At 55.9% G+C, this 13019-nt stretch overlaps 5 protein-coding genes across 5 annotated transcripts; 3 read left to right on the top strand and 2 right to left on the bottom strand.

The window, feature by feature from the left end:
• Positions 1 to 410: 410 nt before the first annotated feature.
• On the top strand, positions 411 to 1616 carry PTSG_10271 (uncharacterized protein; the record flags this gene model as incomplete). Its single annotated transcript, XM_004988557.1, has 1 exon — positions 411 to 1616. One exon carries the CDS (start codon positions 411 to 413, stop codon positions 1614 to 1616), a length of 1206 nt encoding a protein of 401 aa, XP_004988614.1.
• Positions 1617 to 3594: 1978 nt separating this feature from the next.
• PTSG_10270 (uncharacterized protein) lies at positions 3595 to 7673 on the top strand. The gene is made up of 9 exons (XM_004988556.1): positions 3595 to 3815; positions 4175 to 4225; positions 4511 to 4607; positions 4898 to 4942; positions 5127 to 5221; positions 5459 to 5572; positions 5941 to 6288; positions 6569 to 6732; positions 6964 to 7673. The coding sequence occupies exons 1-9, from the start codon at positions 3741 to 3743 to the stop codon at positions 7421 to 7423; spliced, it is 1449 nt and encodes a 482-aa protein (XP_004988613.1). The 5' UTR covers positions 3595 to 3740; the 3' UTR covers positions 7424 to 7673.
• A 160-nt stretch (positions 7674 to 7833) lies between these two features.
• On the top strand, positions 7834 to 9006 carry PTSG_10269 (uncharacterized protein; the record flags this gene model as incomplete). The annotated part of the gene is made up of 5 exons (XM_004988555.1): positions 7834 to 7848; positions 8144 to 8250; positions 8431 to 8476; positions 8698 to 8754; positions 8950 to 9006. 5 exons carry the CDS (start codon positions 7834 to 7836, stop codon positions 9004 to 9006), a joined length of 282 nt encoding a protein of 93 aa, XP_004988612.1.
• Positions 9007 to 9325: 319 nt separating this feature from the next.
• Positions 9326 to 9784, bottom strand: PTSG_13015 (uncharacterized protein; the record flags this gene model as incomplete). The annotated part of the gene is made up of 1 exon (XM_004988554.1): positions 9326 to 9784. The coding sequence occupies one exon, from the start codon at positions 9782 to 9784 to the stop codon at positions 9326 to 9328; it is 459 nt and encodes a 152-aa protein (XP_004988611.1).
• Positions 9785 to 9826: 42 nt separating this feature from the next.
• On the bottom strand, positions 9827 to 12194 carry PTSG_10268 (uncharacterized protein; the record flags this gene model as incomplete). The annotated part of the gene is made up of 6 exons (XM_004988553.1): positions 11655 to 12194; positions 11235 to 11337; positions 10898 to 11004; positions 10543 to 10666; positions 10221 to 10308; positions 9827 to 9987 (listed from the first exon to the last, which is right to left on the bottom strand). Exons 1-6 carry the CDS (start codon positions 12122 to 12124, stop codon positions 9827 to 9829), a joined length of 1053 nt encoding a protein of 350 aa, XP_004988610.1. The 5' UTR covers positions 12125 to 12194.
• Between the last annotated feature and the right edge of the window lie 825 nt (positions 12195 to 13019).

Raw genomic sequence — 13019 nt, 5'->3', positions numbered from 1 at the left:
CACACACACACACACACACACACACACACACACGAACACACACACACACATCACACACACACACACACACACATACACACGCACACACAAACACACGCACGCACAAACACACGCACGCACATACGGCTGATTCTCACGTGTCTCCTCTGCTTGTGCTCGTTGTTCGTGACTTTAGACCCCGCGCCAGCGTGGTTCCCTGTCTCAATGGACAAGAGCATGATTTCCTCCACCACTCGGCGATGCATCCTGACAGCATTTCCAGTGCTGCCGGTCAAGCCAATGTTGCCACCACGCCAGCACGCCAAGCAAGTCACGCGGCAAGCCAGGCCACACGCAGCAGCAGCATCCTCTAACTGAATCTGTTTGGCGACGGCTCCGCCAGCACCATCAACTCTCCGTTGAGGGCCCTGATGGACCCCGCCGTGCAGGCCAGCGTCGTTGCAACAACGCCCACCCGTCCACCGCCTGCCATGGGTGACGACGGTGCTTCCCCGCCGCTGTCACTGCCGTCATTCCCACCTCCGTCACCTCTCAGCCCGAGCGGAGTGCCAACTCCCCCAAACTTCCTTGACCTGCCCCTGCCTCTGTGGTCTCCACACAGTCCTTTTGCGCTCCAGGGACCTCCGCTTGATGCATCCCTGGACGACCGCTTCCACACGAACAACGAGCTGTTTGTCGACCTTCCACCGATCAACGGCATCGATGACGATGATGGTGGCGATGATGGTGACGGCACCCAGCACCGCGCAGCGCCACTTGTCCAGCACCAGCAGCACGGCCAGGACAACCAGCAGTCATTCCTCCACCATCAGCTTGGCTTCCAGCACGACCAAGAGCGTGCCCTTCCTGATGACGGACGCCCAGCTCCCAAGCGCGCACACCGCAGTCGCCCCGTTGCACAGCGGCAGCAGCAGGAGAAGAAGAAGAAGAAGACGCGGAGGAAGAGGAAGAAGCTTACCCCTGAGCAGAAGGCTAAGCACGCAAGAGCGCAACAAAAGCGCCGTGACGCCATGGACAGAGCAATCAGCGGTCTCCAAGAGGCCGTGTTTCCCGAGCACCCAGAAGCCATTATTGGCCATACCTTCAACTGGGTCATCCTGATCTGCGCCCTGCGTGCCCTCACTACTCACGGCCATACCGTGTTTCTGGAAGCCGTCTTCGATCACCACCAGCGTATAAATGAGGACAAGCTCCGCCGCGAGCGCAAGCACAGCAGCAGCAGCAACAGCAGCAGCAGTGGCAGCAGCAGCAACAGCAGCAGCAGTGGCAGCAGCAGCAGCAGCAGCAGCAGTGGCAGCAGCAGCAACAACAGCAGCAGCAGTGGCAGCAGCAGCAGCAGCAACGAGTCTGCACAGCCAGCTGGAACCGGTGGCGCTGAGCAGGAATCCAACAAACCTGCTGTGGGTCAGGGGAAGGACTGTCCCCTGCGGCGTTTTGAAAGCTCCGTGCTCGAGAAGCTGGCCGAAGTTCTTGGTCTTGCCAAGAGCACGTCACAGGCCAAAATCGCGCAAGCTGTGCGTGACAGGATCACACTTGACGAGCGCCGACTCAGTGAAGAGGAGCTGGTTGAGGTTGCAGAGTTGCTGGGGAAGCGCAGGCACACGCCCAGGCGCTAGCTGCCCGACCTCTGATCGCATAATCGCTGTATGCGACATGTTGCTGTTCTATCATTGTTGAATGTGCTTTTGATTTGACCTTGACCTGACCACCCCTCCCCCTCGTCTTGTGAGCCGTGTCTTTGCTGTCTGGGCCTCGTTGCCCATGTCACTTTGCGTGCTTCACGTACCTCTCCCCTTCCCTGCCTCTCGTGTCGATCAATACCATTTCTTTATTCGTCTTGCTCTCCCGCCCCTTCCTCTCCCTCTCCCCCTCAGCCTCTTCCCCCGCACTGTTCCCTCCCTGTCACACACACACACACACACATATTGCCTTCCACCTCGCCCTCCTCTCTCTACCCCATCCGCTTCCTTCATCTCATTCCAAGCCTTAATTAACCCTTTTCACTGTGCTGCGATGCCGTGCCCATGTCCTTTGGTTGTCTGTCTTTCTTGTGTGCGCGCGTGCGTGTGTGTGTGTGTGCGTGAGTGTGTGTTCATTTCTTTACTTCTTTGCGCATTGGCCATGCTGTGCTTTCAGTTCACGTTGACTGCTTGGCTTGCCCAGCGTGCGTGCACATGTTTGTGTGTGGTCGGTGTTCTCCTTGCATGCTTGATTGTGCTTGTTTTTTCGTTTGGTTTCGTGTCAAATATCCTCTGTACTCATTGTTTGTCTGTCCAACGTCCAGTACAAGTCCCGCAGCTATGCCAGCAAGAGAGCGAGCGAGAGAGGTGCTTGCTTGCGGTCACCATCCTGCGCACACACCTGCACCCATGCTTGTGGATTGGCGCCCGCGCGCTGGCAACCACTGCTCGTTGGTGCAGACGCTGTGCTGTGTATGTACACGCTGTGGTCAGCGTGCTTCGCATGTGCGAGGGGTGAGAGACATAGTCAGGCAGGCACACACACACACATGCACACACACACACACACACACACACACACACACACACACTCTCTCTCTCTCTCTCATGCACACACACACATGCACACACACACACACTGAGCGTGCAGAAAAAAAAAAAAAGCGTGCATGATCCACTTTCATGTCAGTAACCGATAAGCCAGGAAGTAACAAGGAGCGTTGCACGAAGCATCCTGAGATAAGCAAGTAGTGAACAGGCATTTAACCTGCGCCCTACATGTCGAATTCAGAACGATCTCATACAACATGACGCGCAAGCTTCCAATACACACACTCGTACAAGCGAAAAATTGTTGATTTAAAGCAAGGGGTTTTGTGCTTGCTGATGACGGTATTATGCTTGCCTGCTTGCTTGCTCGCGGTGCTTGCGATGTGTTTATTGTTCTTTCGTCATCCAGCACACACGCGCGCGCGCACATACACTCATGGAGTGGGTCCTGCTCCAAACCATGGCATGCGTTGGGGACATGACTGCACTCTTGTGGTGGTGTGGCGCACTCAAGGTACCAAGGCACCGAGGAGAATGAACCACAGACAGACCTGACAGACCATCAACAGGTCCAACAACTCTCCTAGCCTCTCCAACAACTCATGCGTTCCCTTTAGCCAATCCATCTCCAAGAATGATGATGCCGCTGCTGCTGCTGTCTTCTGGACAGCGAACCCTGCAAGTCGTTCAAAATTCCCGCGGACAGCGGCAGTTCGTAGGTTGGTGGCGTGTGGTGGCGTTGCGCACGCATGCAAACTGCCGTGCATGCCAGCCTCGGCGACTATTCGCAGATAACATCCAATCTTTCCCCATGCCCCAGGACACTTGGTCGTCTTCGGTGCTTCGGAGGCTTCAGGCACTTGCATGCATGCATTAATTTTCCCCGTCTTCCCCACACCTGCAGTCGCCACCCGTGCTTGAGTCGCCTCCGTGACCCCCCCAAACTGCGTGTTGGTATTTCCAGGCAACCACCGGGCTCGCAAGGCTGAAGGAGGGTCGCGTGCCAAGCAACCACGCACTGCGCCTTGAGGCTCAAGCAACAAGGAAGCAACGAGGAAGCAGCGTGCGAATAAAACCTTTGATGAAAGCTGTGGCCTTGTGGCTTTGGCTTGACGCCAAGGGCTGCGACAACCACTCATTTTACCCGCCTGCGTGCCTTGTTCCTTGTTGTGTCACCGACGCACCCACCTTCCACCTTCCTTCCTTCCTTCCTTCCCACCCGCTTTCACCATGCGTGGCCTTGTGTTCTCTGGCATCCTTGGAGTGGTGCTGCTTGCTGCCCTCGCCTCCCACGCCTCCGCCATCGTAAGTGCCCAACAAATCAGCCAAGAGGCACCCTTGACTTGGCAGGCGGCCAACTGTCGAGAAGGCTTGCGTTTGGGTTGGTGTGACCTGGTTGGGTGTGCCACTCTGGCAGTAAGCCTGTGCGTGTCCTGTGTCTGTGTGGGGGTGGATGGGGTTGGCGGGAATGTGACGATGTGCTCTGACAATTATTGGGGGAGATTGGGCTGCTGTGCGGTCCTGGCTGCCTCGTCTGGTGTGTGTATGTGTGTTCCGCTGGCTGGGCGATGTTCCAAGGTTTTCCGAGTCACACACGCTCATGAACGAATGAACATCACACTCCCTCCCACCACCACCGTCGGCAACTGTACAATCATTCGCAGGGCGTCAGCCTTGGAGATGAACTGACCCTCTCGGAATTCCTTGCCGAAACGGTAGGGTAAAAGCTGCATCAAAGGAGATGGGTGAAGGGATGAGACAGGACATGTGTGTGTGTGTGTGTGTGTGTGTGTGTGTGTGTGTGTGTGTGTGTGTGTGTGTGTGTGCCTTTCTTGCTCTTTTGCCCCTTCCTTCTTGTTTCTCTTGCGCTCTCTTGCACAGCTCTTGCGATCTTTTGTCGTGTTGAATCCCACGCACGACAAAGAGTTGACAACCCCTTCACTTCTTGTGCCTCTTCTGTACGACTCACTGGCACACACTCACGTACACTTTTATTGCAGAACCTGGATGGCTGCGCCAACCTGACGGCGTCCAACGAGGGCTACTACTTTGAGGGCGGCTACGAGACCGGCATTCAACAGTCCCGTTGCGACGTTGGTACGTCACACAACATGAGCGTACTTGCTTGTTTATTTGTTTTGTGTTCGTGTGTGTATGTGTGTGTGTGTGCGTGTGTGTGCTTGTGCGTGCGTGCATGCGTGTGTGCGTGTGCTTACTTGCTTTGTTGTCCTTTATGTTGGTTGACCGCTTTGAACCATCTGCAACCTGGCTCTGTTCGAGCTGCACATGCGTATGTGGACGCGTTATTGTCACTGCGACCAACGAACCACATGCACTGCTTCTTCACAACTCACGCCTTCACACTCGTGTGCTCCAAACAAATGCAGGTGGCGAGTGCATGTGCAACAACTTTGCCGAGTGCGACAACGGAAGTGAGTATGAGGCCGAATCTAGTGAGCGTGTGCTCGCTCCTTTGCAAGTTGCATCTGTGCGTACTTGGCTGTCTGCTTGGTTGCGCACGTGTGCGCGGCTCTTGTTCGTGTTGAAAACAACTGCGTTATGGTGCTGCTTCGTGACGGCGCGTGGCCACTCATACCACGTTCCTTCTTTGATCAGACTGCCAAAGGATCTTCCGCTGCAACGACACAGAGTTTGAGGGCTGCTACTCCGTCGCTAACTGCACACAGACTGTTTTCGACACCTACTTTGCGGTGTGTGCGTGTGTGTGTGTGTGGTTTTGTGTGTGTGTGTGTGTGTGTGTGCGTGTGTGTGTGTGTGTGTGTGTGTGTGTGTGTGTGTGTGTGTGTGTGTGTGTGTGTGTGTGTGTGTGTGTGTGTGTGTGTGGCTCTCTTTCACTTTGATTGTATATCATCTTCCTTGTCCTCTGTCCTCATCCCCTCTCAACTCAACCACGCTGCACTATTTCATCACCTCCTGCCCTTCACCAGGTTGAACTGGACTGCTCGCGTGGTGATCCACTGACGGAGCGCAATGAGGAGGAGCTCGACTTCTTTGCCATGCGCTGGAAGCAGGCCCTCGAGGATGACTGTGATATCTCCAGGGTATGTGTGTGCTTGTCTGTGTATGTGTGTGTGTGCTTGTCTGTGTGTGTGCTTGTCTGTGTATGTGTGTGTGTGCTTGTCTGTGTGTGTGCTTGTCTGTGTATGTGTGTGTGTGCGTGCGCGTGTGTGCTTGTCTGTGTGTGTGCTTGTCTGTGTGCTTGTCTGTGTATGTGTGTGTGTGTGTGTGTGTGCGTGTGCGCGCGCGTGTGTGTTCGTGTTTGCGCTTGTGCGTGTGCGTGCTTGTGCTGGTGGATGTCCGCATGCAAGCACTCTGTGCCACGAGCCGGTGTGCTGTCTGATTGATCCAACTCAGCCACATCAGCCCTGACTCATCCCATTTCAACACACACTTATACACACATGCACAGCTGTGCCGGTACAATGGTGACACGTCCGCCACGATTGACGTGATCAATGCCACCTCGTTCCGCACCAGCACCCTCAACAGCGCACATGTCGACGACCTGCTCGTGTGTGCGCAGTCCACAACCTTCCGCTTCAACCGCTGCACCGTCGTGGATGTGCGCGAGGTGGAGGCGCCGACCACCACCACAACGACCACCACCACTACAACCACCACCACAACAACCACAACCACAACAACCACAACCACCACAACCACAACCACTACGACAACCACGACCACGACCACGACCACAACCCTCCCACCTTGCGATTACACATGCACCGACCAGGTGGACAGCTGCATCGGCGCGGTAAGTGTGCTTTTCGTTGTGCTCATGCGTTTGTGTTACCGTTTGTGCCAGCATGGTCCTGACACCATACCCGCGAGTCTTGCAGGGCTTGCAGATGCATACCCCTTGTTCTCGCTCCTCTCTCTCTCTCTCTCTGTCTGCATACACACACACGCACACACACGCACACACACACACCAAAGCGTCCACTCATGCATCGCCTTGTTGTGTTGTTCTTGACTTTCCCCTCTACCGTTCCCTTACCTTTCTCACCACCTCCCATTTCCTTCCTTCCCCTCAGGCCGTGTTTGAGAACGATGTGCGCGATACCTTCTCGACCTGCGTCGCCGAGTTTGACCACCACAGCACCTCAAACCTGGTGGACTTTGGCATCTGCCTTGCAGACTGCGACGACATTATGGGCAGCGACAACTACACCGACGTCAAGACCATCCTCGCATGCTAGTGAGTCTGACGCGTGGTTGTGTGTGTGTGTGTGTGTGTGTGTGTGTGTGGGTGTGGATGTGTGTGTGTGGGTGTGTGGGTGTGTGTGGTGGTGTGTTTCTGAAGCGACGCCTGGGTCCATTTCTTCCTTCAGTTCCCTCCTTCGATCGAAGCTTTGTCCCCCCCCCCCTCTTCCCCGCTCCATCACCCTCCCACTCACTCACCCCCTCCCCCCCCCCCACCCACGCACAGCCGCAACTGCGCGTTTTCCACTGCAGACATTGACTGCAACGTGACAGTCACGACGACGACCACGACCGAAGCGCCAACCACAACCACGTTCAACTGCGAGGACATGTACGAGCCGAACCAGAACCCTCCATTTGGCACAACCAACCTTACCCTTCCCGTGGACATCACGGCAGGCATTTGCGTTGGTGACGCCGACTTGTACCGCGTTGATGTGTGCCCCTTTGCCAACGTCACCATCAACCTGTATTTCACGCACGCGGAGATTGACCTGACTCTCGGCCTTATGTCCGTCGAGAACGAGGCAGACCAAGCCTATTCCAACTCCACAACGGACAACGAGTACATCTTCTACCAAACGACAGACAGCCTAACCACCTCCTACTTTGTGTCAGTCGCAGACACCTCGTTTTCAACCGAAGGCCAATACCAGCTTACCATTGACGTTGACTGCTCCGAGTAATGCGCTGCCTTTCGCGCGTCGCTCAAGCAGGCTTTCGCATCGCACAAACCAACACCGTTGCCGCTTGACCGCAAGGTTGCCTTCCCTTTCTGTCATTTTCCTTCTCCCTTCTTCCTGGATGGCTGGCTCACCTGTCGTGCTTGCTCCTGCTTGTTGCTGCGCTGTTGCGTTGTTACATGATGTGACAAAGCAGCGCTTCGCCTTCGTCTTTCGTCTCTCGTTCTCCACCAATAACAACAACAGAACAACAACAGAACAACAACACAAGAACGATAAGTGCGTGCAAGCAGTTGCCTGCCAACATGGTCGATTATTGCTGGAAATGTTCCACGGCTTTTCCACAACGCAGACGAGGTGACCATTCGGTGCAATTTACCGATCCCCTACACGTGCATCAAAAGACAGCCAAGATGTCGTCGTTTGCGGTGCGCCATGCTTGATGTGTGTCTGTGCGTGTGTCTGTGTGTCTGTGTGTCTGTGTGTCTGTGTGTCTGTGTGTCTGTGCATGTGTGTGTGTGTGTGTCTGTGCGTCTGTGTGTGTGTGTGTGTGTGTGTGCGTCTGTGTGAAGGGCGTCACCAAGCGGAAATGTTCACATCATCACACACACACACACACACACACATACATGCACACGCATGCACACACACACACGCACACACACGCACACACGCACACACGCACACGTACACACACACACACACACACCTCACCGTCCACAGAAAGCGCAAAAAGCTGGGCGCAAGACCCACAAGGAGCGATCGCAGGTTTCCCATCGGCGCAAGTTTGGATTCCTCGAAAAGTCCAAGGACTGGAAGCTCCGCAGAGAGTACGTATGCATCTTGATTGGAGGGGGGGGGGGGGTAGGCTGTGTGCCCTCCCTGGATTGCCCTCGTGACCTTGGCCCGGCGTTGTCCTGGCTTGCGGCTGTCTGTGGCTGTCCTCTTTATGTCGCTTGGTGGTTGCCTTACCCTCCTCTCAATGCTTGCGTGCCCATCACGCGATACAGAGACTTTCACTTCAAGCAACGTCGACTGAAAGCGCTTGCCGAAAAGGTGCGATCACCGTCAGTGATGTAGCTGTTTGTGTGTTGATTGGTGTGGAACATGTATGAATTCATGTATATGTGTGTGAACATGTCATATGTGTGTGAGCAGGGTCGCACGCCACACTTGTGTACGCAAACACACATTGATTCTTGTGTACGTGTGTCCATTTCTGGGCTCTTATTACAGCACTCACGACCCTTGTTTCAATTGCGTGTACCTTGGCGTAGGCCCGCAACAGGAACCCCGATGAGTTTTACTTTGCAATGGTCAACAAACGCACGCAGGTTCGTGGTCTTGTTCCCCTGGAAGTACATGGTGTTGAGTACTCACGGGAAAGAGGGTGTACTTCTTGGTGTATTGTCTCAAGGTGCCGATGGTCATTACACGCACGCACACACACACGCACACACACACACACACACACACACACACACACACACACACACACACACACACACACACACACACACACATGATAGATTGTGTTGCCGAGCGGGGAAGTCATTTACAAATGGGCGAGAGAGCGCAAGAAGTAAACGAACATCGATCTTGTCAACGTGTCAGCAAATTCCTTCTTCACACACACACACACACACACCTCCACCCTTTCTCCTGCTTCTTTCCCCCTACATCACAGATCATGTGGTGCTTTTTTGTACTTGTTGTCTTCTCTCTTCACACACGCACGCATGACAACAACCATAGCAAACACACGTCACAAAGGACAGGGGTGAAAGGGGGGGGGGGGGTTCGCAGAAGGGCGGGTGCAACAGGCAAATCCAACCACAGCCACACCAACAACAAAACAGAACAAGAAAATGGCTGTGATTGTGCCCAGCACACCACCCCGCCACACTAAAACAAAGTGGGGGGGGGGGGGTTCGGTGGTTGATGGTTGTGCAGCAGCAGAAGAAGCAGAAGAAGCAGCACGCGAAAAGCGCATGCACTTAAACTGAGCATCGGCAACTGTGTCGGTTGTGGTGGGAGACAGTGATAGGGTGGATGGTGGAAAGAAGGCAAGCCAGTATAGTATGGCACACAAAGAGGCACAAGTAGCCGTGGTTGAGGGGAGTTTGGGGTTGGGAGGAGGTTGTGGGAGGAGGTTGTGGGAGGGAGAGAAAAGAGGGGTTGGTGGGGGTAGTGGAGTGTAGCATGAACAGCACTTAGCAACCACGTGCAACAGAGCAACGTAAGCACGCGTGGTACCGGTGCAGTGATGCTTTTGTTGCTGTCAATGCTGGAGTTGGGATGGGTGGTGGGTGCAGTGGAGGGTACGGCAGTACAGGGAGGGGAGGAGGGCAGTGCCAATGACATTGCCAATGACAGCGGTGCTGATCAAGCGCAACCCCAGCACTCTCAGGCGAGCGCGGGGAAGTTGGCGGTGGACAGGCTTGGTGGGGCACCAGCAGAGCGAGGAGCATCACCACGGCCACCACGGCCACCACGGCCACCACGGCCGCCACGACCGCCACGGCCGCGACCACGACCGCGTCCCCGGCCACGTCCACGCTCGTCGCCTAAACAAAACAAAACATACACACACACACACATGATGCAGAAGCAGGCAAAGAAGCAATGGTGAGACGGGTAGGAATGCAACATGTGTGCTGGTGCTGCACAAGCCATCTTTTCAGATGAGACAAAATCAGACGTGACACGACATGCTGATAACACACAAACACACAAACACACAAACACAGACGCACACAGACACACAGACACACAGACACACACTCTCTGTGCGACTGACTCTCGAAGCGGCGGTAGCGCGCAAAGTCCTCGTCGCCAAACTCAAAGTACTTCTTGCCGGCAGCGCGCTGCTCCTTCTGGCGCACCTGCTGCAGTACCGCAAAACACGAGGGGCGTGAGCACACAACACAGGACGGGACACACAATGGCAAGCAACGGCGACGATGCGAGCACACGTCAGTACAGCACGCGACACGCACAACCCATACATGCACACACGCACGCACAACCTATCGCACGCATACGCACACACACGCCCAACCCAGCACGTCAATATTCAACAAGCCACACGACAAAGAGGTTGGCGGGGTCGAAAAGCCAACCTTCTTCTCCTTGGTTGGCTCGACGATCTCCTTCTCCTCGTCGCGGCGCACGAGGTGGGACGCAAACTTGCTCGTGTCCTCACCCTCGTTGGGCTTGCGGCGGGGCTTGCGTGCAGTCACGGTCCTGCAGCGAGATGAAAAACGCGACATTGGGGGTTGAGTTATCGTGACGGCATCAAGGGCAAAACAGTGACACCCTCAATGCGCTCAACACAAAGATCAATGCGCACAACCGCTTCGACGAAAACAACAAAAGACTCACGGCTAAGGGCAAAACTGCGGTTGACACGAGAGCACCCCCCCCCCCAAACACACACACACACAACAAAGCGAAACAAACAACACAGCAACGGACTTCTGCTGCTTGAGGTAGTCGGAGATGGTGACCGTGTTGTCGGGCTCCTCCTCTTCGACTTCCTCCTCGACGACCTCAGACTGCTCCTTGGCGACCTCCTCGCCCTGCTGCGCAACACGCCAAGCCACGCACATTCATTGCAGCAAGCGCAGTACAAGGAACACCAGCCACGCAACAGCAGCACGTGTGAGAGGGCGTATCACGGGGCAGCACAAGCACATGCATGAGCGCCACACTCTTTCGCTCCCGCACACGCGCACGCAAACATACAAATGTGTCACACGCAACTATGCCCATCCCCTCCCCTTCCCCGTGTTACACAGCCTCTGCCACCAACCTTCTCGTTCTCGAGCACCTCCTGGGCGTCCTTCACAATCTCGGCATCGCTGCCAAAGTTGCCGGCACCGTGGCCGTCGCGCTTCTCGCGAGTGCCCTTCGTCCTGCACGCGCAAGCGTGTGTATGCGCACACGAGCGTAAGCAAACGGACAGGGAAGTGCCACGGCGACCGTGTAGGGAAGTGCCCCGATGATTGGGCCCAGACACCCTCGGTGGACACGTGGGCCCCTCACACACAAACACCAACAAGCCGCGCGAACATGTACAGAGGAAGACAGACAAACACAGAAACGCCACAGCACAGCACAGCACAGCACAGAAACACAAAAGCAATCACACACACACACACAAATGCACATGCACATCTATCCCCCCCCCCCACACACACATAAACATACACGCACACACCCACTCACACACCTGCCGCTGCGGCTCCTGCGGTCGTAGTTAGTGGCGGCACCGTGGCCGCTGCCGCGACCGTGGCGGCGGTTCTGGGAGCGGACCTGGGCACCGCGGTCGTCGCTGGGGATGGCAACGTCGGTGGCAGCCTCAGGGGCGTCGGGGCGGGAGTCGTCGCCCTCAGAGCGAGCACCGCGGCCACGACCGCCACGGCCAGCACCGCGACCGCCACGGCCAGCACCACGGCTGCCGCGACCACCGCGACCAGCGCCACGGCCACCACGGCCACCACGGCCGCGACCGCGGCCACCGCGCTCGGAGCTGCGGCCATCCTTCTCCTGGCGAGAAGTGGTGGTCGTTGGGGTGCCAGACGAGGCGGGCTTGGGTGGCTTTGTCGTGGGCTTGGCCTTGGCGGCGGGCTTAGCCTTGGGCGCAGGGGCCTTCACAGCCGCGCTGTCGGGGTCGAGGAGGGCGAATGGGTTCCCTGGCATGGCTGCGAGTCCGCTGGGGGGTCCACAAATGTGGTTGTGGGTGGAAAGTGGTGGGTTGGAAAAGTAGAGACTGCGCTCACAACAAAGGACGCGAAAGAGAGAGAGGGAGAGAGGAAACCAAGAACAAGAGAGAAACAACAAAAGAGGCAGGAAGGCGGTTCGGGGAGGCGAACGAGGTGTTGGAGAAGCAGCAGCGTGTTACCCCATGTGCAAGCGCATGTGCATGTGCGTGTGCGTGTGCGTGGTGGAACAGCAACAGCAATGTGAGTTGACGTGTGCACAAATACGTATTCTAGTGTGCGTGCATGTGATGTGCAGGTCTTGGTTTGTGCGTTTGCTTGTGCTTGTTGGGTTTGTCTGTGCAGTGGATGGATGGGATGGATGGGATGGATGGATCGCAACCAGTGCATGCACATGGCATGGCGACACATGATAACCGATCCAACGCTAACCCCCCCCCCCCCAACAAGCACTTTCGCCGCCACCGCCACCACAATCGAAAGACACCATCACTGTACGTGCTTCCTAACCCGTCCCTCCTTCCCCCCCCCCCTCTCTGTCTTCTTCAGTCCCTTCCGCCTCCACCAAAGCGCCCTTTCCCCGCTTTCATCATCACTCAAACCCCCACTGCCGCTCTCCACACCACCACCCCTTATCATCGTCGCCGTCAGCCGTGATCGCCTTCCCTCTATCACCTGCACCACACTCGCTCTCCCTGCCTTGGCTTGCGCTGAGGCAGCAAGGCAAACTCACGTGTAGTGGAAAAGTCGAAAAAGACATGGCAAATTGTCTAGTGGGCACCAATGTTGGGTAGACCGCGCAGCAATTTTTTCCGCTGCTGACGATCTGCGAAAGAATCATTCGCATTAGCCCATGTTTTCAATATCTTCCAGTA

Source organism: Salpingoeca rosetta (assembly GCF_000188695.1).
Source record: "Salpingoeca rosetta unplaced genomic scaffold supercont1.35, whole genome shotgun sequence".
Lineage (NCBI taxonomy): Eukaryota > Choanoflagellata > Craspedida > Salpingoecidae > Salpingoeca > Salpingoeca rosetta.
The sequence above is the reverse complement of the archived record's forward strand: the minus strand, read 5'-3'. Positions and strand labels throughout refer to the sequence as shown.